This window comes from Bufo gargarizans, chromosome 1 (assembly GCF_014858855.1).
Source record: "Bufo gargarizans isolate SCDJY-AF-19 chromosome 1, ASM1485885v1, whole genome shotgun sequence".
NCBI classification, from domain to species: Eukaryota; Metazoa; Chordata; class Amphibia; order Anura; family Bufonidae; genus Bufo; species Bufo gargarizans.
This window is the reverse complement of record NC_058080.1, coordinates 309,739,619-309,766,359: the sequence shown is the minus strand read 5'-3', so window position 1 is coordinate 309,766,359 and position 26,741 is coordinate 309,739,619. Positions and strand designations below refer to the sequence as shown.

At 44.3% G+C, this 26,741-nt stretch overlaps 1 protein-coding gene across 1 annotated transcript in view; it reads left to right on the top strand.

Annotated features, from left to right (window-relative positions):
* WRN (WRN RecQ like helicase) overlaps nt 1–26,741 on the top strand; it is a 187,958-nt gene that overhangs the window by 145,114 nt on the left and 16,103 nt on the right. The window contains 7 exon segments of the mRNA XM_044278366.1: nt 10,252–10,422; nt 15,340–15,437; nt 16,573–16,648; nt 16,725–16,801; nt 17,367–17,445; nt 19,815–19,927; nt 24,676–24,790. Coding sequence (XP_044134301.1) covers nt 10,252–10,422; nt 15,340–15,437; nt 16,573–16,648; nt 16,725–16,801; nt 17,367–17,445; nt 19,815–19,927; nt 24,676–24,790 — 729 coding nt within the window.

Sequence of the window (26,741 nt, the reverse complement as noted above, 5' to 3'; positions counted from 1 at the left end):
ATAACTAACTACATGAAAAAATAAAAATGTGCACAGTAAACTGAGCAGAACGGTCAGAAAAATTGATGTTTCTGATCAGCGCTCAGCATGTGCAGGACGCACTCACTCACACAGATATTATGTGCGTGCGATAATCTACACTAACACTACCTAACTAAAATTGATTTCTATGTATATACAGTACAGACCAAAAGTTTGGACACACCTTCTCATTCAAAGAGTTTTCTTTATTTTCATGACTATGAAAATTGTAGATTCACACTGAAGGCATCAAAACTATGAATTAACACATGTGGAATTATATACATAACAAAAAAGTGTGAAACAACTGAAAATATGTCATATTCTAGCACTTTTTGGCCCTTTTGCCTTCACTCTGCGGTCCAGCTCACCCCAAACCATCTCGATTGGGTTCAGGTCCGGTGACTGTGGAGGCCAGGTCATCTGGCGCAGCACCCCATCACTCTCCTTCATGGTCAAATAGCCCTTACATAGCCTGGAGGTGTGTTTGGGGTCATTGTCCTGTTGAAAAATAAATGATGGTCCAACTAAACGCAAACCGGATGGAATAGCATGCCGCTACAAGACACGGTGGTTGGAACCAAAGATCTCAAATTTTGACTCATCAGACCAAAGCACAGATTTCCACTGGTCTAATGTCCATTCCTTGTGTTCTTTAGCCCAAACAAGTCTCTTCTGCTTGTCTTCTGTCCTTAGCAGTGGTTTCCTAGCAGATATTCTACCATGAAGGCCTGATTCACACAGTCTCCTCTTAACAGTTGTTCTCGAGATGTGTCTGCTGCTAGAACTCTGTGTGGCATTGACCTGGTCTCTAATCTGAGCTGCTGTTAACCTGGGATTCTCTGAGGCTGGTGACTCGGATGAACTTATCCTCCGCAGCAGAGGTGACTCTTGGTCTTCCTTTCCTGGGGCGGTCCGCATGTGAGCCAGTTTCTTTGTAGCGCTTGATGGTTTTTGTGACTGCACTTGGGGACACTTTTTCAAAGTTTTCCCAATTTTTCGGACTGACTGACCTTAAAGGGGTTGTCCAGGTTCAGAGCTGAACCTGGACATCCCTCCATTTTCACCCCGGCAGCCCCCCTGACATGAGCATCGGAGCAGTTCATGCTCCGATGCTCTCCTTTGCCCTGCGCTAAATCGCGCAGGGCAAAGGCATTTTTCTGAGTTCCGGTGACGTACCGGGGCTCTCTATGGGGCTGACAGGAACCCCGGTGACGTCACCGACACTGATGGGCGGGATTTGGCTCTGCCCTAGCCAGTAAAACGGCTAGGGCAGAGCTAAAGCCCGCCCCTCAGAGCCGGTGACGTCACCGAACACACTGCTGGGCGGAAGTTACCGCCCGGCAGTGTGTTATTGTAAACACAAGAGCCTGTGTCCTGCGCGATCTAGCGCAGGGCACGGGAGCGCATCGGAGCATGAGATGCTCCGATGCCAGGCTCAGGAGGGCTGCCGGGGTGAAAATAAGGGTATGTCCGGGTTCAGCTCTGAACCCGGACAACCCCTTTAATTTCTTAAAGTAATGATGGCCACTCGTTTTTCTTTACTTAGCTGCATTTTTCTTGCCATAATACAAATTCTAACAGTCTATTCAGTAGGACTATCAGCTGTGTATCCACCTGACTTCTCCACAACGCAACTGATGGTCCCAACCCCATTTATAAGGCAAGAAATCCCACTTATTAAACCTGACAGGGCACACCTGTGAAGTGAAAACCATTTCAGGTGACTACCTCTTGAAGCTCATCAAGAGGATGCCAAGAGTGTGCAAAGCAGTAATCAAAGCAAAAGGTGACTACTTTGAAGAACCTAGAATAGGACATATTTTCAGTTGTTTCACACTTTTTTGTTATGTATATAATTCCACATGTGTTAATTCATAGTTTTGATGCCTTCAGTGTGAATCTACAATTTTAATAGTCATGAAAATAAAGAAAACTCTTTGAATGAGAAGGTGTGTCCAAACTTTTGGTCTGTACTGTATGTATATAGAGATTTATATATATAGCTATAACTAACTACTTGAGAAAAAATAACTACACAGTAAACTGAGCTGACCGATCAGCGCTCAGCAGGTGCAGGACGCATGCACGCACACATATTATGTGCATACAAAAAACTACACTAACTCTACCTAAGGCTACATGCACATGACCGTATGTTTTTTGCGGATCCATTGTAACAATGCTTAAAACGGACAAGAATAGGACATGTTCTATATTTTTTTGCTGGGCTACGGAATGGACATACTGATGCAGACAGTACATGGTCTGCTGTCTGCATTTTTGGCGGAGCCATTGAAATGAATGGGTCCGCATCCTATCTGCAAAAAAACCCAAAACGGAACGGACATGGAACCAAACAACGTTCGTGTGCATGTAGCCTAACTAAAATTTTGTGACGTCCGGTAGCGCCGTACATGTATGGCGCGGGTCCTCTACGGGTTAAATACATTTACATAGGATGTTAACATACTTGCAGTGGTGACATATACCTAGTAGGATACACATTCAAGCCCATTCCCCCTGCATTGGTAACACGTATAAACTTTTACATTATACAATGATAAAACTGATACTTTTGCGTACATTTATACAGTTGTCAGATGAATTCACTTCTACAATGGTAAGACGGGTTCATGCACATCTATGCGCGAATAGTAACGCAAAGTATGGCTAAATTAAAAGTTTTCTTTCTGCAGTTGCTGAAATTATTATTTTCCTTGTTTTTCCTCCACCTGCATGTTTTGTCCTTGGGATAACTAGGTACACATGGGCTTTCAGGTATATCTGAAGCAGACCACAGGAGGGGATCATGTTTCGTCTTATTATTTGAAAACTAGTCAGTCTGCTGTAGGAAAAGTTCTCCTGGGAACTTTCGAATTAGGAAGTTGCATTTGATGAAATTTTATACTGCCTTTGTTGCGCTGGAAGATTAAGAGCTCTCCAGAAAGGAAACCTCCCATGTAAAAAAAAAATTGAAAACAAAGAAATGAGAGGTTTGCCCACATTTAATGAGATGTTATAGAACAGAGTCCGTATTAAGACTCAGTCAACAAAGGCAGAGATCATGCACGATGCACATAATCTTCAGTTACCTGTATCAGCTTCACTTAATTATTAGTCAGTGTTTCTTTTAATAAACAAAATTGTACAGCTACCTTTATTATACAGTTTAGGCACATTTAACTATAAACTATACATGGATTATTCACAGAATGTAGGCTGCTATAATGCGCGCTTAGGCTAGTGTCATACACAGCTTTTTGTGGCAGTTTTTGATGCAGTATTTTTTTGGCCAAAATTGGGTTGGAAGGGAATGTAAATTATAAAGGAAAGATAAAACTTCTCTTTCCCGGATCCACTTCTGGCTTTGGCAGTGTGACACCAGCGTGTTTGTTATGGCAGCCTGCATGTCAAGTGACCGAGGAGTCCATAACATTCAAAACATACGTTAACCCCTTAAGGACCTTACCATTTTTCACCTTAACCACTTCAGCCCCGCTAGCTAAAACCCCCTTAATGACCAGGCCACTTTTTACACTTCTGCACTACACTGCTTTCACCGTTTATCGCTCGGTCATGCAACTTACCACCCAAATGAATTTTACCTCCTTTTCTTCTCACTAATAGAGCTTTCATTTGGTGGTATTTTATTGCTGCTGACATTTTTACTTTTTTTGTTATTAATCGAAATTTAAAGATTTTTTTGCAAAAAAATGACATTTTTCACTTTCAGCTGTAAAATTTTGCAAAAAAAAACGACATCCATATATAATTTTTTTGCTAAATTTATTGTTCTACATGTCTTTGATAAAAAAAAAAATGGTTTGGGTAAAAGTTATAGCGTTTACAAACTATGGTACAAAAAAGTGAATTTCCGCTTTTTGAAGCAGCTCTGACTTTCTGAGCACCTGTCATGTTTCCTGAGGTTCTACAATGCCCAGACAGTAGAAAAACCCCACAAATGACCCCATTTCGGAAAGTAGACACCCTAAGGTATTCGCTGATGGGCATAGTGAGTTCATCGAACTTTTTATTTTTTGTCACAAGTTAGCGAAAAATGATGATTTTATTTAATTTTTTTTTTTTTCTTACAAAGTCTCATATTCCACTAACTTGCGACAAAAAATAAAAAAATTCTAGGAACTCGCCATGCCCCTCACGGAATACCTTGGGGTGTCTTCTTTCCAAAATGGGGTCACTTGTGGGGTAGTTATATTGCCCTGGCAATTTAGGGGCCCAAATGTGTGAGAAGTACTTTGCAATCAAAATGTGTAAAAAATGGCCTGCGAAATCCGAAAGGTGCACTTTGGAATATGTGCCCCTTTGCCCACCTTTGCTGCAAAAAAGTGTCACACATCTGGTATCGCCGTACTCAGGAGAAGTTGGGGAATGTGTTTTGGGGTGTCATTTTACATATACCCATGCTGGGTGAGAGAAATATCTTGGCAAAAGACAACTTTTCCAATTTTTTTATACAAAGTTGGCATTTGACCAAGATATTTTTCTCACCCAGCATGGGTATATGTAAAATGACACCCCAAAACACATTCCCCAACTTCTCCTGAGTACGGCGATACCAGATGTGTGACACTTTTTTGCAGCCTAGATGCGCAAAGCAGCCCAAATTCCTTTTAGGAGGGCATTTTTAGACATTTGGACCCCAGACTTCTTCTCACACTTTCGGGCCCCTAAAAAGCCAGGGCACTATAAATACCCCACATGTGACCCCACTTTGGAAAGAAGACACCCCAAGGTATTCAATGAGGGGCATGGCGAGTTCATAGAAATTTTTTATTTTTTTGCATAAGTTAGCGGAAATTGATTTTTTTTGTTTTTTTTCTCACAAAGTCTCACTTTCCGCTAACTTAGGACAAAAATTTCAATCTTTCATGGACTCAATATGCCCCTCACGGAATACCTTGGGGTGTCTTCTTTCCGAAATGGGGTCACATGTGGGGTATATATACTGCCCTGGCTTTTTAGGGGCCCTAAAGCGTGAGAAGAAGTCTGGAATATAAATGTCTAAAAATGTTTACGCAGTTGGATTCCGTGAGGGGTATGGTGAGTTCATGTGAGATTTTATTTTTTGACACAAGTTAGTGGAATATGAGACTTTGTAAGAAAAAACAAACAAAAAAAAATATATATTTCCGCTAACTTGAGCCAAAAAAATGTCTGAATGGAGCCTTACAGGGGGGTGATCAATGACAGGGGGGTGATCAATGACAGGGGGGTGATCACCCATATAGACTCCCTGATCACCCCCCTGTCATTGATCACCCCCCTGGTAAGGCTCCATTCAGACGTCCGTATGATTTTTACGGATCCATGGATCGGATCCGCAAAACACATGCGGACGTCTGAATGGAGCCTTACAGGGGGGTGATCAATGACAGGGGGTGATCAGGGAGTGTATATGGGTGATCACCCCCCTGTAAGGCTCCATTCAGACGTCCGTATGATTTTTACGGATACATGGATCGGATCCGCAAAACACATGCGGACGTCTGAATGGAGCCTTACAGGGGGGTGATCAATGACAGGGGGTGATCAGGGTGATCACCCCCCTGTCATTGATCACCCCCCCTGTAAGGCTCCATTCAGACGTCCGTATGATTTTTAAGGATACATGGATCGGATCCGCAAAACACATGCGGACGTCTGAATGGAGCCTTACAGGGGGGTGATCAATGACAGGGGATGATCAGGGTGATCACCCCCCTGTCATTGATCACCCCCCCTGTAAGGCTTCATTCAGACGTCCGTATGATTTTTACGGATCCATGGATCGGATCCGCAAAACACATGCGGACGTCTGAATGGAGCCTTACAGGGGGGTGATCAATGACAGGGGATGATCAGGGTGATCACCCCCCTGTCATTGATCACCCCCCCTGTAAGGCTTCATTCAGACGTCCGTATGATTTTTACGGATCCATGGATCGGATCCGCAAAACACATGCGGACGTCTGAATGGAGCCTTACAGGGGGGTGATCAGGGAGTGTATATGGGTGATCACCCGCCTGTCATTGATCACCCCCCTGTAAGGCTCCATTCAGACGTCCGCATGTGTTTTGCGGATCCGATCCATGTATCCGTGGATCCGTAAAAATCATACGGACGTCTGAACGGAGCCTGACAGGGGGGTGATCAATGACAGGGGGGTGATCAGGGAGTTTATATGGGGTGATCATGGGTGATCAGGGGTTAATAAGTCGTTAATAAGTGACGGGGTGGGGGGGGGTGTAGTGTGGTGTTTGGTGCGACTTTACTGACCTACCTGTGTCCTCTGGTGGTCGATCCTAACAAAAGGGACCACCAGAGGACCAGGTAGCAGGTATATTAGACGCTGTTATCAAAACGGCGTCTAATATACCTGTTAGGGGTTAAAAAAAATCAGATCTCCAGCCTGCCAGCGAGCGATCGCCGCTGGCAGGCTGGAGATCCACTCGCTTACCTTCCGTTCCTGTGTGCGCGCTTTCACAGGAAATCCCGGCCCTCGCGAGATGACGCATATATGAGTGACTCCGGACCGCACATCTGCGTTAGGCGGTTAATAGCCAGGCCATTTTTTGCATGTCACTTTAAGTGGTAATAACTTTAAAACACTTTTACTTATCCAGGCCATTCTGAGATTGTTTTCTCGTCACATATTGTACTTCATGACAGTGGTAAAATTTAGTCAAAAATTTTCATTTTTATTTATAAAAAAATAACAAATTTACTAAAAGTTTAAATAAATTAGCAAATTTCAATTTCTCTACTTTTGTAAAAGATAGTAATAACTCCAAACATAGTTATTACTTTACATTCTGCATATAACCCACTTTTTAAGGACCAGTTCAGGTCTGAAGTCACTTTGTGAGGCTTGCATAATAGAAACCACCCAAAAATTACCCCATTTTAGATACTAAGCCCTCAAGGTACTCAAAACTGATTTTACAGACTTTGTTAACCCTTTAGGTGATCCACAAGAATTAATGGAAAATGTAGATGAAATTTCTGAATTTCACTTTTTGGGCTGATTTTCCATTTTAATAAATTCTTTCCAGTAAAACAGCAGGGGTTAACACCCAAACAAAACTCAATATTTATTGCCCTGATTCTGTAGTTTAGAGAAACACCCCATATGTGGTCGTAAACTGCTGTACGGGCACACGGCAGGGAGCAGAAGGAATGGAACGCCATATGTTTTTTTGGAAGGCAGATTTCACTGAGATAATTTTAAGTTGCAATGTCACATTTGAAGACCCCCTGATGCACCTATAGAGTAGAAACGCCAAAAAAAGACCCCATTTTGGAAACTACGGGATAAGGTGGCAGTTTTGTTGGTACTATCTTAGGGTACATAACATTTTTGGTTGCTCTATATTACACTTTTTGTGAGGCAAGGTAACAAAAAATAGCTGTTTTGTTACAGTTTTTATTTTGTGTTATTTACAGTGTTCATCTGACAGGTTAGATCATGTGCTATTTTTATAGAGCAGGTTATTACGGACGCGACAATACCAAAAATAACTGTTTGTTTCAGTTTTACATAAAGCATTTAAAAAAATAAAATAACATTTTTTACTGTCTCCATATTCTGAAAGCCATAGTTTTTAAAAAAAATTGGGGCGACTGTCTTATGTATGGGCTCATTTTTTTTCTGTATGAGATGACGGTTTGATTGGTACAATTTTAGGGTGCATATGGCTTTCTGATCGCTTGGTATTATACATTTTGTAAAGTAAGGTAACAAAAAATAGCTTTTTTTTTTTTTTCTTTTTTTTTTTTCTTTTATGGTGTTCACCTGAGTGGTTAGGACATCTGTATTGTACTGCATTGATTATCAGTATATTACAGAGTGTACTACACTGATAGTTTGCCTATGAGACCCAGTCAGGGGCCTGGGCCTCATAGGCCTCCATACATGCTGGCCCCCAACTCCTTGGAATGGCTTGAGGCTGCTGTGGCTGGGACCCGATGGCTGAAGTGAGGGAGCGCAAACCTCCCATATGCCGCTGTCAGCGCTGACCGCGGCATATGAGGGGTTAATCCACGGCATCTGCGTTATCACCGATGCTGGTGGATTCAGCCGGTATTCATCAGTAACAGCCGGATCTCTGCCGCTGATCGCAGCACTGCACGTGGGGGAAGAGAAGGACCGCAGGACACGAATACTCATCCTGAGATACAAAGTACCGGCCATTTAGGACGAGCATTCTCGTCCTGGGTCCTTAAGGAGTTAAAGTGGTATTCAGTTTTTTACAAGTTTATTTATTTTATGCACTTAGATAGCTCTACTATATTCTGCAGCGCTTTACAGACATTAGCATCACACTGTCGCCAATGGAGCTCACAATCAAGTTACCCCTATCACCAGGATAGCGCATAACTTATTCGATCGGTGAGGCTCCTACTGCTTTGGCCCTCATCTATCACAAGAATGAGGGCGCCATACCCCTTGGGGCCTCCTGAAATCAACAGAGAAGCATGTCGGGCATTCAAACTTCCAGTCTATTAGTCTATACGGGAGTTCTAGAAATAGCCAGTCTGTCTCCTGAACTCCCATAGAGATGATTGGAACATCAGGAACTGCTTTGTGCATGCTTGACCTGCTGCTTTGTTCATTCGAGGGTTTTCTGGCTAAAAATCTTTTTTTTTCAATTGGTCTTTATTAATATACAGCAGTTTTTGTTCTATGTCCTTCAATTGCAGTATATCTGCAGACTGTCTTGCTTTGTGTTTTACATTGAATCCGTCAGACAGCAGCTCTGACTGCTTATATGTGACCCTAATCTCTGAACTCCTGACAGCTCATAAACACTCACTTAATTCATAGTCTTCTCAAACAGATAAGAATTTAGTTATAATGAGGAAGAGAAAGCAAGATAGTGTGCAGATATATTGAAACTGAAGACTGAAAAAATAATTTTAGCCCAAAATTAATAAAGTGAAAAAAATAAATAAAAATACCCCCGCCCCTCCCCCCACAAAGTGTTTATAACCTTTATGCAAGATGAGCTAACATACAGGGTATGACCGGATATTAAACTGATGGTCTATTATTTTTTCCATTGCTGTTTTGTTTTTGTTTTTTTGTTTTTTTTCCGGTTTTCATCATCAAGACCAAGTAGGCTTATCCCATTTAGTATTAGGCACAAGTTTTGCATCTGGTGCTGGGGTGTCATGTTTTACCTTTAGTGTCATGGCGCTCTGCATATAGCAAACACTGCAGTTTTCTTATTTTTCTCCTTTTTTTTTTTTCTTTTTCTCTGAGCACTTGGCTCGAATCTGTGGACCTTGTACTTGCGTCAGATATCAATAATGTAAAAATGTCACATACAGTTTCTGATCAGTCCATGTATTCTTGACAGTTTTCTTGCTAATACTCTCAGCCATGAAAAGAAAAGGTTAGGCTCCGTTCTCACCATATTTTAGGTCTATATCAGATATATGCTGTACGGTATTTAAAGGCTTTTGACAAATGTATGGAATTTTGGCTTAAAGGGCATCTGTCAGCAGATGTGTACCTATGAAACTGTCTGACCTGTTGTATGTGCACTTGGCAGCTGAAGACATCTGTTTTGGTCCCATATTTTTATGTGCCTGCATTGCTGAGAATAATGATGTTTTAATATACGAAAAATAGTATGTTGAGTAGTTTGGGAAATATGAGTGTTTGGCGCTCCCACTAACAATTTTAATTAACCATAGAGAATTTGGGAGAGCTTAAAATGTAACTTTTACTAATAATTTTAATAAAATATATAGCGCCACAAACAGATATTTGAAATATGGCTAAATTTATGGAACATTATTACCGTTCAGATGCCCCCTGATAGGGATCAGCCTGGCGTGGTGGAAATAATACCGCGTCTAGGCCGAGAATAAGATGTAACTGATGGTAGTTCAAGATGTAGACTGGTACAGGGAACCGTTGTCCCTAGTAAGCCCTAATTCGGGAGGGGGCAATGCTACTGTTCACCTGCCTGTCTACACAGAGTTCCTACCCCGCAAGGGGCGGCCCTGTCCGGATACCTTACCCTAAAATCGGGCGGGTATCCCTAGTATTGCCCTATAGGATGGTTCCCTATAGGACAATACTAGGGATACCCGCCCGATTTTAGGGTAAGGTATCCGGACAGGGCCGCCCCTTGCGATACACGCTCTGATTTGTGTATTCTTTCGAAAGCTAACGATTTGTTACAAAAAGTGAAGTGTTACTTACAATTGAATTCTAGACCTCACAAAGATTGCCAGACAGATATCGCTGCCATCTTCTCTTCGGTAAGGGAAAGGATGTATCCGAAGCATTTTGGAAGGCTCTAGCAAGACAGCTGATTAGTGAAGGATTTCTCCAAGAGTTGTCTGGTCGAACCAAATTTGCAACTACATGTGGCCTTGCATCTAAGGTAATGTGAAATGATTTGCAGTTCACTCTGCTTCCATGGTTAGCTAGTTATATTGCTACTTTTAATTGGAAGGGTCCTTATACACATGAATCTTATATCAATGTTATCTTACCAGTAAAAAAAAAAAAAACACCAGAATGACCTGCAAGCTGTTTTTTTGGCATTTTTTTTCCGACCTTTCTTTGCACATCCTGTGTCTTACCACAAGCGTTTTCTGTAATTTTTTTACCCCCTTGTATAAAAGATAATTTCTAAAAACTTATTACTTTATATCTATTGAATGTCTAAAAACTGTAGGAAAAAAATGCTTGTGTTTCATGCCTTATGTATTTCCTTTAAACTTTCAGCTAACATCTGGAGCTAGTGTTTTTACAGCTAAAAGAAAAAAGTGCAGAAAGGTGCCTACAAGTATTAAAGGGGTTGTCAAGTTTATTTAAAGTTTTGCCTAAACGCTGGGAGATATTTAACATAATAAAATACCATATACACCACCGTTCAAGCAGCCACCGGTCAATGTTTATGTCTTCATGTGCGTTTGGTATTTATGGCATTGATTTTGGAGTAAAAATTGCGAATTAAATTTATTCTGCGATTCAGTACGTTTACTTTTTGTTTTGATACTTTTTAAAAATAAACATTGAAAAAGAAAAAAAATTGTGGCCGAACTTATTTTATATTTCTGTTTACAGAACTGTGTAAGGGCTCTTTTTTCTCTTACTTTTTTCCATTAGGGGACACAGACCATGGGTATAGCTTAGAGGTATTAGTAGGAGGGACACTATGCAAATACAAAAGAGCTCCTCCTCCTCGGGCTATACCCCCGACTCCACCATGAGAAACTCAGTCTTTGCTTAGTGTCTAATGAAGGAGGATGACACTTTTTTTTTTTTTTACTCCCCTTTGTTATTTTCTTCTAGATGGGGACACAGGTCGGCATAGCGCCTTCCTGGTCCCCCGTGGAGTGCCCGCCGCCGTCTTTCGGACGTTGCCTGGCTGCCTCCAAGAAGTCAAGTGGATCCAGGCTCGACCTGTTAGCTCCGGCATCCCACCAGCCCCTGGGTCACCTGCCGCTGCCCTCCATCCAGAGCACTGAACTCAGGTGAGTCAGATGTCTGAACAGGTGAGCCCTGCTGGTATTCATCTGAGGGAGAAGGCTTCAGGAGCAGATAAGTATAAGGCTGCATCCTCTGTGTGTCGTCCCCTCCCCTCCTCTGCACTGAGACCTATGGGCCATCTGGGTGAATGGGGATTTGGGTGTATTCCTTCTGTCTGGGGCTTCTGGAGGCACTTCATTAAGGGCAAGCACCATACTGGCTCTCTCTTTATGCGGCATGTCTGTTCTCAGAGCGGCGCCGGTGTCGGAGCCGCTTTCTACAATACAGCAGCGATCACCAGCGGCGGATCTCCATTTTATCGGGGGTCTCAGACACCCCTGCAAGGAGTGCTATACCTTTCATTAATCCCCGCTACGCTGCGTTCGGCACCGGAGGCCATTTCTTCAGTAGCCCTGGGAGTGGAGCGCGCGCTCTTTTCGCGCTTCTATGGCGCATCCAGGGGCGGAGCCTAGCGGTTTGCTGCGGCTCCTTCCTCCGTCTACTAAGAACCTCCTCTCGCCGGGTGGCTGCTCCCCTGCTCCTCTGAGTGCGGTTGCCTGGGTGGTAGGATTTTTTCAGCCTCTAGCTGCAGCTCTATATCTGTTTGGTTGCCATCATGCCTAAACCTAAGTCTTTTAAGACCTCTTCTCAGACCCCAATAGGGTCCTGTATAGAGTGTCTTCTTCCACTTTCGGTCACTGGTACCTGTGCCTCCTGCCCCTGGACAGAATCACCCTATCACCCTTCTCCCCCTTCTCTTGTCCAGACCAGCCCCCCTTTATGGAACGTATGGCAGTTTCCAATCCTGCGGCGCCCAACCACTCAGTCTCCTCACAGTGGTTCCCGCAGAGGACGCCTGACTTCTAAGAGGCAGCGTGAGCGGCAGCATCCCTCCTCGGATGACTCCGCTTCCCCCCCTCGTCTAGAGGCATGTTCGGACGACATAAGCTCTCCACCATGGTGGCTGACTTAGTAGCGGCTGTCCGGGACACCTTTAATCTCCAGGGGGGATTCTTCTCCTTCCACTAGGAGGGAGTTCGCCCTTTTTCCTCCCAAAAAAACAGAGGCTGCTGCCTTTCTGGTCCATGAGGAATTTTCCGCGGTCATATCCAGGGCCTGGGACCGTCCTAATCAAAAGTTTTCTGCCATCCGCATGGATACTCTTTATCCTTTTCCAGCGGACAGTGTGGAGAAGTGGTCTTCTCCCCCTAAGGTGGATCCCCCGGTAGCCAGGTTAGCCAAAAACACGGCCCTCCCTGTCCTGGACGGCTCCTCTCTGCAGGACGCTGTGGACAGGCGCCTAGATTCTCTGGCCAAATCAATTTTCTCACTGGCGGGCACGTCCCTGCGACCTGCCTTTGCCTCCGCATGGGTGGCCAGAGCTCTCTCGGGGTGGTTGCAGCGCCATCGCCAAGACCTGGCGGAACAAGATGCGTCTGCTGACACACTGGATTTGGTTCTCCAGATGTCTCAGGCTTCCAAATTCCTCTGCGAGGCTTCTATGGACATTGTTTCCCTCTTTGCCCGCATTTCAGCCCTCTGTCATTCAGCGCAGGGAGGTCTGGTTGAAGGTATGGGACGCCGATGCTTCCTCCAAGCGTTCCCTTGCTAACCTCCCCCTTGAGGGTTCCAGACTTTTTGGGGCTCAACTGGTTGAGTTCATCTCTGCCGCTACAGGGGGCAAGAGCACTCATCTTCCCCAGCCTAGGTCTAAGCGCCCCTTTCAAGCTAGGGCTTCCGGTTCTCGGTACCAGTCCTTTCGCCGCTTCTCTTCTAACAGGACTTCGCCTGCTTCCTCTGCAGGGGTGTCACAGGACTCCCGCAAGAAGCCCTCCTTCAAGCCCCAGCCTTCCTGGCGCCCGAGGGCACAGTCAGCCCGCCCTGCTGCTCCCAAGCAGTCTTCCGCATGAAGGGGCTGAAGGCCGCCTGCTCTCTTATCAGCGGGTTTGGAGGGCTCATGTTCAGGACGCATGGGCTCTAGAGATTGTAACGTCTGGTTACAAGATAGAATTCACTTCCAGACCGCCGGAACATTTTTTTCCCTTCTCGCGTTTCGGAGGATCGGGCCCGAGCATTGGACCTCTTGATGGCAGTTTCCTCTGGACCGGGGGGTTATTACCCCAGTTCCCTCAGGGGAACAGGGCACAGGTTTCTATTCAAACCTGTTCGTGGTCCCGAAGAAGGAGGGGGCGGTGCGTCCGATCCTGGATCTAAAACTGCTCAACAAGTTTCTGCGAGTGCAGAGGTTTCAAATGGAATCCCTCCGCTTCGTTATTGTTTCTCTTCTTCCAGGGGAGTTCCTCGCGTCCGTGGACATCCAGGACGCCTATCTGCATGTCCTGATCGCAGAATCTCACCAACGATTCCTGCGCTTCGCCATTGGTGGTCGACACTATCAGTTTGTCGCCCTTCCTTTCGGGTTAGCGACCGCCTCTCGGGTCTTTACCAAGATCCTGGCACCGATCATGGCTTCTTCGTACCAGGGGCATTCCTTTGCTGCCCTATCTGGACGATATCCTGATAAAGGCCCCCTCGCTTCCGCAGGCCGAGGACAGCGTCCGGATCACTGTTCAGACGCTGTAACAGTTCGGCTGGCTAATCAATTTCTTAAAGTCCTCTCTCCTCCCGTCCCAGAAGCTCTCCTTCCTGGGGATGATTTTGGACACCTCGACCGCCAGAGTATTCCTGCCTGTCTCCAAGTCCTCCCAGATCCAGGGTGCATTGACGCATCTGCTGCGCTCCCTGTGCCTCTACATACGGGAATGCATGCGGGTTCTGGGTCTTATGGTGGCAGAGTGGCGAGAAGAAAGCCATTACTTTCAGCTAAAAACAAAAAGGCATGTTGTGAGTTTGAGAAAAGGCATGTGGAAGACTCCCAAAATGTATGGAGGGAGGTGCTCTGGTCTGATGAGACTAAAATTGAACTTTTTGGCCATCAAAGAAAACGCTATGTCTGGCCCAAACCCAACACATCACATCACCAAAAGAACGCCATCCCCACAGTGAAACATGGTGGTGGCAGCATCATGCTGTGGGGATGTTTTTCAGCAGCCGTGACTGGGAAACTGGTCAGAGTTGAGGAAAAGATGGATGGTGCTAAATACAGGGATATTCTTGAGCTAAACCTGTCCCACTCTGGGCGTGATTTGAGGCTAGGACGGAAGTTCACCTTCCAGCAGGACAATGACCCCAAACACACTGCTAAAGCAACAGTTGAGTGGTTTAAGGGGAAACATGTAAATGTGGTGAAATGTCCTAGTCAAAGCCCAGATCTCAATCCAATAGAAAATCTGTGGTTAGACTTAAAGATTGCTGTTCACAAGTGCAAATCATCCAACTTGAAGGAGCTGGATCAGTTTTGCAATGAGGAATGGGAAAAAATCCCAGTGGTAAGATGTGGCAAGCTCATAGAGACTTATCCAAAGCGACTTGGAGCTGTGATTGCCGCAAAAGGATGCTCTATAAAGTATTGACTTTAGGGGGGTGAATAGTTAAGCACTTTGACTTTTTCTGTTATTTTGTCCTATTTTTTGCTTCACAAAAAAAAAAAAAAATCTTCACAGTTGTGGACATGTTCTGTAAATTAAATGATGCAAATCCTCAAACAATCCATGTTAATTCCAGGTTGTGAGGCACCAAAACACAAAATATGTCAAGGAGGATGAATACTTTTGCAAGTCACTGTACATAAAAAAATTTGATATTTGCAGTAGTGTTACATGTTAACAGATGAGTCACCCTTATCCTATGTGTTAAATTGTTAAATGAGAACGTACAATATTAGGTGTAGAATTTCTGTAAATGACTGTATGTACTCCTGCAGGGAAGAAACTGGATGAGTAAAGCCAAGACTCAGTCATGTCCAAGTCTTATGTTGACACCAAATGAAGAGTTGTGTCCGCGAAGATTTGTTCTGCCAAGGTAATTCTTGTATCCCAACCTCACACAAACATATTGTTCTGAGCCAGTGGATGGATTTGAGTGGATACTTACACAGACTACTGTCAGAACGGTGCAGAGAAGATGGAGGAGAAAAGCTGGAATATATCCAGTCTTTGTAGCTTCATAGCAGGTGCGAGTCTAAGGCTGCTTTCACAATACAATATATTGGTCAGTATGTGTAAACCAAAATCTGGAACAGATACAGATCTTTCCATTATACTTTTCTTCCTCTATAGGTTCCATTCCTGGGTTTGGCTTGCAATTGCCAATCAAACATACTGACCAAAATACTGCTGTGCGAAAATTGTCAAACTCTACTACAGGGATGAACACACTTAAACTAAATTATACATCATAACCCAAAAAAAAGATGAGGACTGGAATTGCATTGTATTTTAATGGGGTTTGCTGGTCAATTTATATTGATGGCCTATCACTGGAGCTTACTGCAGAAAGGCTGATTTGCAGGGGTTCTGGGTGTTTGGACCCCTGCCTCGCCAAGTTCTATACAGTAATGTAATCATATGTTTAAAAGTAACTGTTCAGATATTGATGGCTTGTCCTGAGGATAGGCCAGCAGTATAAAAGGACTGGAAAACTCCTTTAATACTGAAAGTATCAAAATCTTTTTTTCAACAACTACAAATAGAGAAGGGGGTGCTAAACCAATAGTAAAGAGATCAACAATTCATTATGTTTGTATGCAGGACTTTTTCTTACATATCAGATGATATTTGATCAGTAACCAGCTGATCAAAGCCCAAGAGAAAAGTAATAATGACTACATTTAGTAGGAATTTGAACACTTTGTCCTTTATTCATTCACCTACTAGACCACTTAAAGGAGTTACCCTCCATTGACTATGTTCTAAAAGGAGGGACCCTACAGATGCCAGGGGTGTCCCTTTTTCATTACTGTAAGGACCAAGTATGCAGGATTTCCCAGCTGGCAACGAGACACAGGCACCACTGTTTTCTAAATCGGTGGTTCCCCAGCAGTCAAATCATCCCACCCTAAAGAACATTAAAGTTCTCGAGTCGTCTTTGGGTCAGAAGGAGGGACTGAAAATAAACAGATTGCCATAGCATTTATTCCTTCTGTCTTTTTGGATAGTGTGCATCCACGTTCTCCAATGGTTAGGCAGCCATTACCAGATGTAGGATTGAAGAGACCTGAAGCTGGCGTTCAGGTTAGTTCCTTGCTTTCTATGTTTCTGTTCATTAGCATTGTTGGTACTGTTTCTGTCAGTTTATTTGCATTTACAGAAAGCCTCTTTGAAAGACAAGTTTTCATATCAAGAACCTGGAAAGCTTTCAAAGTCACCAGAACTGCCGTCAACCAGGTATTGTTCATATATTTGCTTAGTTGGTGGTTACTTATTTTTAAAAGTGCACCGTCTGTTACATTCTTTAATGGGTGGTTCCAGGGCTTATATATATATGATGGCAGTGTCACTATGGAAATAGATCACTAGGGAGGAAAAATAGGGGGCTTTGGACGGGTTCTGGTGATCAGTGGAGATCCTAGTAGTCAGACCCATTGTGGCAAATACCTACTTGTAGTAAAACACCTTTAAATTTAATAATGCAACATAAAATGATATTGATTAGTAAGGCTATTGGGGCTAATTTCTTTAGCATGGGGCACTGCTCGTCCACTTTTGAGACTCTTGGCTCTCTAACTAGGGGAATGAACTGTATACAACACTATAAAGTAGATAGCTTTTGCACAAGGGCATATTAGGCTGACGGCCATCTCCTCCCCCAACACTCTGGTCCGCTTTAATATGACCTAAAGCCAAGAAAACGTTTGTTGAAATTGTTAGATTGAAGTTGGTAACTTTGTGTTTAAAATGTATTGTTGCTTAGGATGAACAATTAAACCATTTTCATCTTGTGTACTTTAAGCATGTTGAGACACATTTCACCACGCAAACCTTCTAAACCGCCAGAACCAGCTGTGTCCCCAAGAGAAATGCAGCTGCAGGTGAGTTCAGATATAAGGCTTCCGCATTAGGCCCCTGGCTTAACTGGCCCTATATTGCAACATACACATTAAAGGGGTTGTCTCACTTCATGTAAAGAAAGTTAGTAGAAGCCACTTACTAATGTATTGTTATTATCCATATTGCCTACTTTGCTGGCTGGATTCATTTTTCCATCACATTGTGCACTGCTCGTTTCCATGGATACGACCACCCTGTAATCCATTAACGATGGTCATGCTTGCACACTGTAGCAAAATGAATGGCCTCTATGATGGCCGGGACCACGGGAGTGTGCATAGGCTTGCTTTCTTTCCCATAGTGTGCAAGCACGGCCGCCACTGCTGGATTGCATGATGGTCGTAACCATGGAATTGAGCAGTGTATAATGTGATGGAAAAATGAATCAAGCCAGCAAATGAGGAAATATGGACAATCACAATGCATTAGTAAGTAAGACAACCCCCTAAAGTGGCTAGCATATCTGTTTAGTTTAGTTGTTCAATGGACCTGAGGCTAGATTAAGCATTTTCTTCTGTTTTTCGCCATTTAATTGAATGATCATAACAAGAATGTGTTACTTAGGGCTTAGACTACTTTCACACTTGTGGTAGCAGGGTCTGGCAGGCTGTACCAGTGGAGGAACAGACTGCCAGATCCGTGCTAACACTAGCCCACCGTAGTGCCGGAAGTCCGCTCTGGCCCCATTCACAATAATGGGGCCGGGCCAGAGGTCCAGCCGCAGCACAGCAACCATGCAGAGAGGTGGCCAGACAAAAACTACAGCATGCTGCGGTATTTGTACAGCCGCCTCTCACCTTGTCTGCCGTGCTGTGGCCGGACCTCCGTCCCACCCCCATTATAGTGAATGTGGCTGGCGCGGACTTCCGGTGGCACTATGGTCTAGTGTTAGCACCGATCCGGTAGGCTGTTCCCCCGCCGGAACAGCCTTTCCGGACCCTGCTGCCGCAAGTGTGAAAGGAGCCTTATTCAGGATACCGCTCAAACATGTAGACTTGTATTTATATGGACAGACAAGGAATAAGTTTAGAGGAAAACGAACACACTAACACCTTAAGAACACATGCATTTCAGGATGTAAAGGGGTCTACTTGCAAAAAAAAAAAAAAAACACAATATAAGCTATATGTGTAAAAAAAATTGCCAGCTGCCCCATGCTTCAGTAAAAAGACCACTTATTTGAGAAGCCTGTCCATCCCCCCAATATTCTGAAACCGTTTTCTTAGCAATAGATTTTCTATTACCTTATGTATTATGTATATCCCATGATTGACTGGCCGATATCACCCTGACCAACCCACAAACATGCGTTCTTGGCTCAATCATGGTGCTTGTCTCTTAGTAGGAGAAAGAGAAGCCGCTACCAGACACTTTTGATAGATGCTTATAATTCAAAATACACAGTTTTCATTTTCCCGACATTAAAGGGGTCGGCCTCTTTGTGAGTACTGTACTTGTAATCAATGTGTATGTAAGATGACTATATGGCACTTACTAATATAGCTATTGTTAATATTCTGCGCCGTTTGCTATATTTCATAAGCCATGTCCCTTTTGTATGGTAAATCTTCTGTACTGTCCACATAGAGGGCCTGTCCATAAGATGGCCGCTTATGGAGGGTCATGTGACCAGACACATCACTCATTCTCCTTTAGGGTCCATTCACACGTCCGTAGAATGGGTCTGCATCTGTTCCGCAAATTGCGGAACGGGTGCGGACCCATTCATTCTCTATGGGGCAGGAATGCATGTGGACAGCACACAGTGTGCTGTCTGCATCCGCATTTCCGGAGCGCATCCCCCCCCCCCCCATCTTCCGGTCTGCGGCTCCGGAAAAAAATAGAACATGTCCTATTCTTGTCTGCAGTTGCGGACAAGAGTAGGCAGTTCTATGGGGGTGCCAGCCGGGTGTATTGTGGATCCGCAATGCACTATGGACGTCTGAATGGACCCTTATGCTAACCCACAGCACTACGAGAGGGCAGATGCAGTGTATTTGAACTGAGGGTACATCATATGGAGGTGACCTGCCATGTCACATGACCCTCCATCAGCAGCTATTTCATGGATAAGACCCTGTGTGTACATCACAAAATACTTGTCAAACAAGGAGGCATAACCTTATAAAGTATAGAAAATGACACATCTTTTCGGCAAAGGCTATATTATTGCCATATAGTCCTCTTACAAACACATTGGTCAACTGTAACCAGAAAGTGGCCAACCCCAGTAATATATTTCGGCAGTCTTAGCTTAAAAATGTTAGGTGTCTGAAATCTGCACTCTTTGCATTTGTGCAGCCAGAATAATATTATGGAAGGCTAACTGGTGAATTCTTCTTTCCTACAGACTACACTGTATGGCAAACTGGTTGCAGCCAGGCAAAAAATTGCCAGTGAGAAGGATATCCCACCAGCCGTATTGGCTACCAACAAAGTGCTTGTGGATATGGCTAAAATTAGGTAATATATTCTTACAAGTTATGCTGTGTATTTTATTTTTATTTTTTGTAAACATCAATTGTCTGAGGGTCTAATTAGATAGCTAGACCGACCGACAGAACACTCCTCAACATTGAAATTGCAACACAAGAAGGAATAGTCATGGAATTATGGAAATCGCAGGAACAATAGAAAGGTCAGATATGCAAATAGTAAGAAAATGGAAACAAAATATTCAAAATATCTTGATTTATTTAGTATTGAGTATGATCGCCACGCAAAGAAGTACACACACGCAGGCCATGGTAGCATGTTTAAGCCACACAGGCTTCACACAGTAGCATGAGCAACAGTAGTGTTGTCCTGTGAAAATGGCTTCTGGGACACTTTGGAGAGATGGTCGTACCATAACCAAATGTAATGCCAACCTGTTAGTACACCTGAAATGAAGACTAGAGGTCTACCATACATTATTCCACCACACAACATAATCCCAGGAGTAGGACCGGTGTAACGTTTCCTTATGAAGGCCTCTTCATAGCATTTTCCATTTATCTCTAGACCAATCTCTGACCAGCATTTCATCCAAGACAAAAGTGGGACTCATTCCTGAAGGGGATAGACCTCCATTACAGCCTTCTAAAGCCTCTTTCACACTTGCGTTGTCCGGATCCGTCGTGTACTCCATTTGCCGGAATTACACGCCGCATCCGGAAAAACGCAAGTGAACTGAAAGCATTTGAAGACGGATCCGTCTTCAAAATACGTTCAGTGTTACTATGGCAGCCAGGACGCTATTAAAGTCCTGGTTGCCATAGTAGGAGCGGGGAGCGGTATACTTACCGTCCGTGCGGCTCCCGGGGCGCTCCAGAATGATGTCAGAGCGCCCCATGCGCATGGATGACGAGCCATGCAATCACGTCATCCATGCGCGTGGGGCGCCCTGACGTCACTCTGGAGCGCCCCAGGAGCCGCACGGATGGTAAGTATACTGCTCCCCACTACACTTTACCATGGCTGCCAGGACTTTAGCGTCCCGGCAGCCATGGTAACCATTCAGAAAAAGCTAAACGTTGGATCCGGCAATGCGCCGAAACGACGTTTAGCTTAAGGCCGGATCCGGATTAATGCCTTTCAATGGGCATTAATTCCGGATCCGGCCTTGCGGCAAGTGTTCAGGATTTTTGGCCGGAGCAAAAAGCGCAGCATGCTGCAGTATTTTCTCCGGCCAAAGAACGTTCCGGTCCTGAACTGAAGACATCCTGATGCATCCTGAACGGATTTCTCTCCATTCAGAATGCATGGGGATAATCCTGATCAGGATTCTTCCGGCATAGAGCCTCGACGACGGAAATCTATGCCGGAAGAAAAGAACACAAGTGTGAAAGAGCCCTTAGCTGCCTTGCTGTGCATCATGATAGATTTTGAGAGCATGAAGGCAATGAAACACCTGTAGCTGGACATCTAGCTCATAACCAAATGTTGTGCAAACGTGTTCTGATAGTTTGTGTAGACACATTCATTGTTGTTTTCCCAACCATACAGTGCCGACATCTCGGTCTACGCGCGAAGTGATCTGCCGGGAGTTATAAACCGAGGTCACTCTGTTCAACGATGCTGTCCCTCTCACCGACAACTGGAGCGTCGACAAACAAGAGGGATCACACAATTATCCCACAAAACTTAGGCTACATGCACATGACAGTGGGGAAAAAAGGACATACTGTCAGTTTTTCATGGCCATGTATCCATGTGTGTATCCATTTTCTGGCAGTTTGTCAGTTTTTAACCCCTTAGTGAGCAGCCTGTTTTGGGCCTTACTGACCAAGCGTTTTTCTTCCCTTTTTTTATGGTTGCTTTCCAAGAGCTATATTATCTGAATGGATCTGTCTGCACCAAACCAGAGTGTGAAAGTAGCCTAAGGACCCTTAGTGACCGCCGTAAAAACACGTATCGGTGGTCACTAAGAGGTTAATGGCCATTTTGCACTCTTTTTTTCATAAATCAGATGAATTTCATTGATTTTTTTTTTTTTTTTTTTCTTTTTTTTTTTTTTCATGCCAACACCTGCAGTGCCCTCAGTACACCCACAGTGTCCTCAGTATCTTTACTGGCCCCCTATAATGCCTCCCATAGTAGCCCCAGTGTGTGTGTATATATATATATATACATAATACATACATACATACATACATACATACATACATACATACGGACCCACACATTACTACCCTGTATGTAAAATCCCCCCAATAGTGCCTTCTGTATATAAATTCCCCCCAATATTGTTCCCCAGTCTACAATACCCCCCAATAGTGCCACCTTTTGTATGAAATGCTTCCAGCTTTGGCACCCTGTATATTAAATGCCCCCAGTATACATTTTTCACAAATTTTTCTGGATGCATAAAAAAATAACTCTCCTCATCCACTTGAACGCATTGACACTTGCTCAGCACTGGAAGTACCTGACACGCCCAGCGTCATGACGTCGCATGTGACATTGTGATGCTGGTAGCGTCAGGTCCTTCCAGTTCAGAGGGAGTGTCAGCACATTCAAGTTAGTGTGTGTGTGTATATCTAATATGTAAAGCTGAGTGTGTGTATATGTCCGCTAAAGGAATCCGCGCCGTCGTATTTACAATCACAAAATTTTCCCTGTGACTCGGGAAACGTCATAGACTATGTTTTGATTAGAAAGTTTCACCCCGCACTTTCCAGTTATTTGACCAAAAATACGCTTAGTAACCTAACCACCAAACTACAGGAGCCATTGTCTGTTGCTGTTGTGGCAGTAAGCCACAGATTGTGTTCCTATGGGAGACAAAGGACATTCTTAGTAATAGGCAGCTTATGTTTGGGTTAATATCATTTGGATTGTGACGCATAGCCAACGTTGTTGTAGAGGCTGATGTAACTCACATGACCGTAAAGGTATGCTAATTCTGTGGGGTTATATATACTGGCAATTAAAGACAATAATGCCCCGTAAGAAAAGTAATTCAATTGGGCGATTACCAGGCCACTGTAGAGGTCACTGTTAAAGGGGCGGGCACTGTGGAGGTCACTATTAAAGGGGCAGCTGCTGTTGAGGTCACTGTTAAGGGAGCGGGGTACTGTGGAGGTCACAGTTAAGGGGACTGTCCCCTATTGAGGTCACTGTTAAAAGTAGGGGTGCTGTAGAGGTCACTGTTAAGGGGGGAAGCCCTTGTGGAGGTCACTGTCAAGGGGTTGGGATGCTTTTTTGTTTTTTAAACCCCTAAAAGTAATTTTAACCCGTTTTTTTAATGGCCATTAGGCGAGTGCACTCCTGTCTACACAGCAATTAAATATGGGCTCATTGATTTCAGTGGCGTCCGTCTGGCCATGAATAGCTCTATAGACTGCAATGGTTCTGAAAACAGCTGTGTGACAGCTGTAAAAAAAAAAAATGCAGTCGCATGCCCGTTTGTCTGTGTGCATGTAGCCTTAGGGCTGTTTTACACGAGCGGATGCCGTGCGTGGCATCCGCTCCATGAAAGAGTGCCAAGACCCGATGCAGACTGCAGAGGCACGGAGCATTAACATAACTGATAATGCTCCGTGCCTCTGCAGTCTGCATCGGGTCTCGGGACTCTTTCACGGAGCAGATGCCACGCACGGCATCCGCTCGTGTGAAACAGCCCTTAGGGTCCATCCAGACATCCGTAGTGCATTGCAGATCCGCAATACACCCAGCCGGCACACCCATAGAACTGCCTATTCTTGTCCGCAATTGCGGACAAGAATAGGACATGTTCTATTTTTTTCTGGAACCACGGACCGGAAGATCAGGGGTGCGCTCACTATGTGCTCTCCGCATCCATTCTGTCCCCATATAGAATGAATGGCTCCGCATCCGTTCCGCAATTTGCAGAACAGATGCTGACCCATTTATGGACGTGTGAATGGATCCTTAATTTGAAGGTTTCTTTTATGCCCTTGTCACATGCCATATGTCACAGATTGGAGCGAAGTGCTTGAAATTTTTATTCTCTGCAGATCTTAGTAATACATGCTAATTCCACGATTTGCATAACTTTATGGCTTTGGTGTTGCAATTTCAATGTTGAGGAGTGTATATAAACTTTGCATTCAGAAAGTATTTACACCCCTTAGCTTTTTTTTGATATTTTGTTATGTTGCAGTTTTGTAGCAAAATTTAAAAAAAAAAATCTAGATTTCCCCCATCAGTCTGCATTCAATACTCCATAATGACAAAGTGAAAACAGAATTTTAGAAATGTTTGCAAGTTTATGAAAAGGGGAAAACTAGAATTTCACATGGACATAAGTATTGAGACCTTTTTCTTTGACACTTGAAATTTAGCTCTATTTCTCTTGATCATCTTTGAGATGCACACAGAGCTATGGGGACTGGGTATTGCGGATGTGCTAGCGGCCATCTAGCAATCTATGTCCTCTGCTCTATACACAAAATCCCGGGGACAGGTTCCCTTTAAGAGAAGATCCCCAAAGTCCAAGTGTGCAAACCTCGTGGCGTCATACCGAAGAAGACTATAGGCTGTAATCGCTGCCAAATATGCTTCAACTAAGTCCTGTGGAAAGTGTCTAAATACTTATGCCAATGCAATATTTTAGTTTTCCCTTATCATTAAATTAGAAAACATTTCAATTTTATTTTAGCACAAGGTTGAAACAGGAAAAAGTGAAATAGATATAAATGTGTGTATGTATGTGTATACACACTATTATTGACTTTGTATCATGCTGTTCCTATACACATTTGCAGGCCAACTACAGTTGAAAATATGAAAAAACTTGATGGGGTATCAGAAGCAAAAGCTAATATGCTAGCACCCCTTGTGGAGGTTGTGAAAGAATTCTGCCTCACCAACAGTTTGAAGGTATTGTACATTTATAGTTTGAGGTTTTCTGCTGGGTATAGTGCTTCTCATTTCAGATAACATTTACTAGCAGGCAGATTACGTCTGTCATTTTGACACATAACAAAGCTCAGCTTTCTTTTCTTATGGAAAGAGAACTAATGTACATGCCACATAAGGCTACTTTCACACTAGCGTTCGATCGGATCCGTTCTGAACGGATCCGATCATATTAATGCAGACGGAGGCTCCGTTCAGTACGGATCCGTCTGCATTAATAACTTAGAAAAATTTCTAAGTGTGAAAGTAGCCTGAGCGGATCCGTTCAGACTTTCAATGTAAAGTCAATGGGGGACGGATCCGCTTGAAGATTGAGCCATATGGTGTCATCTTCAAGCGGATCCGTCCCCATTGACTTCCATTATAAGTCTGAAAGGATCCGCATCCATTCAGACTGCATCAGGGCTGGACGGAAGCGTTCGGCTCCGCTTGTGAGCCCCTTCAAACGGAGCTCACGAGCGGACAGCCGAACGCTAGTGTGAAACTAGTCTAACTCATTTACCTTCAGTCTCCCAATATTCAGCTTGGCAGATCCTTTATTTCTTTTGCTGCAGGCTGTGTGATTCTTTAGAGCAGGCATGCTCAACCTGAGGCCCTCCAGCTGTTGTAAAACTACAACTACCACAATGCCCTGCTGTAGGCTATTTGTAGGCTGTTTGGGCATGCTGGGAGTTGTAGTTTTGCAACAACTGGAGGTCCGCAGGTTGAGCATGCCTGCTTTACAGAGTTTTAGAAAGTTGGCATAGTATAAGGAACATTTATAGTACTCCTCCTTGCTCCACTTCTGGAAATGCAGTATCTTCAAGATGTAGCCAGTGTTAAATTGACAGCTCGTTACATACCATTAAAATTAATAGTATGTAGTGTGATAAATGTCAATTTGGTGTTCACAACATCTCCTACTAGCACTTCAGTAATATTAATACTGTCTCCTCTGATCAAAACAGAAAAGAAATCTACTGGGGTTAGCTCTCGTGGTATTGTTCCCATTCTGTTGCATTTTACAACATGAAATTAAATTTTTTTCTCGCCCATATTCATTGGGGGACACAGAGACCAGGGGTATAGCTATGTCCTCTAGGAGGCGTTGACACTAGTAAAAGCTGTTAGCTCCTCCCCTGGCAGCTATACCCTCTCCAGCCTGGAGAGAGAGCTTCAGTTTTTTCTAGTGTCAATAGGAGGCAAAACCTCCCTCTGCAGGGATCTCCTGAAGATTTTTTATTTTAGTTTTTTTTTTTTCCTTCTTTTTCAGATGGGACAACAGTGGACGCCTCGCCTCCCTGTTCTCCCGGGGTTGAGTTGCGCCAGTGCCGGTCACCCGCACTGCTGCCTCCCCCACAGAAGACCAGGTGGACCAGGGCAGCCTCGCTCACCTGCATCCCGCCAGCCAAGGGGTTACCCATCCAAGCCCCCTTTTCCAGCGTCCTGCCACTACGTTGCCAGTAGCTGAAGGGGTGACCCTGCTAGACCAGAGGAGGGGTGAAATGGCGGCAGGAAAGAGAAGAGAGGTGAGTACACGGGACTAGGTGAGTATTTAACCCTCTGAGTTGGTCCCCCCTCCCTCTTGGTGGCAATAGTCTGCAACCAGACTGGGCTTCAGCATAGCCCAGCACCCCTGAAGCATTCCCCTCCGGCACAGGCCGTTTGATTGATTGAGTGGAGGACATAGGGGGTTAATAAGTGCATTAATATATGCATTACTGGCGCCAATTAGGTGGACTATGTAACTCACTAGTGCTAATTCAAATCCAGTGACGGACCACCGCAGCTTCTGCTCACGAAAAGGCGGCATTTACCCTTCTCCACTCCTTCGGGAGCGGATGCCGGGCGCATCGCTCCTGAGGGGGTTAACCACCCTGTGTTCGGCCGGCACCGCCTCAGTGCTCCGGCCGCGATTTTTGCCGCCCTGCTC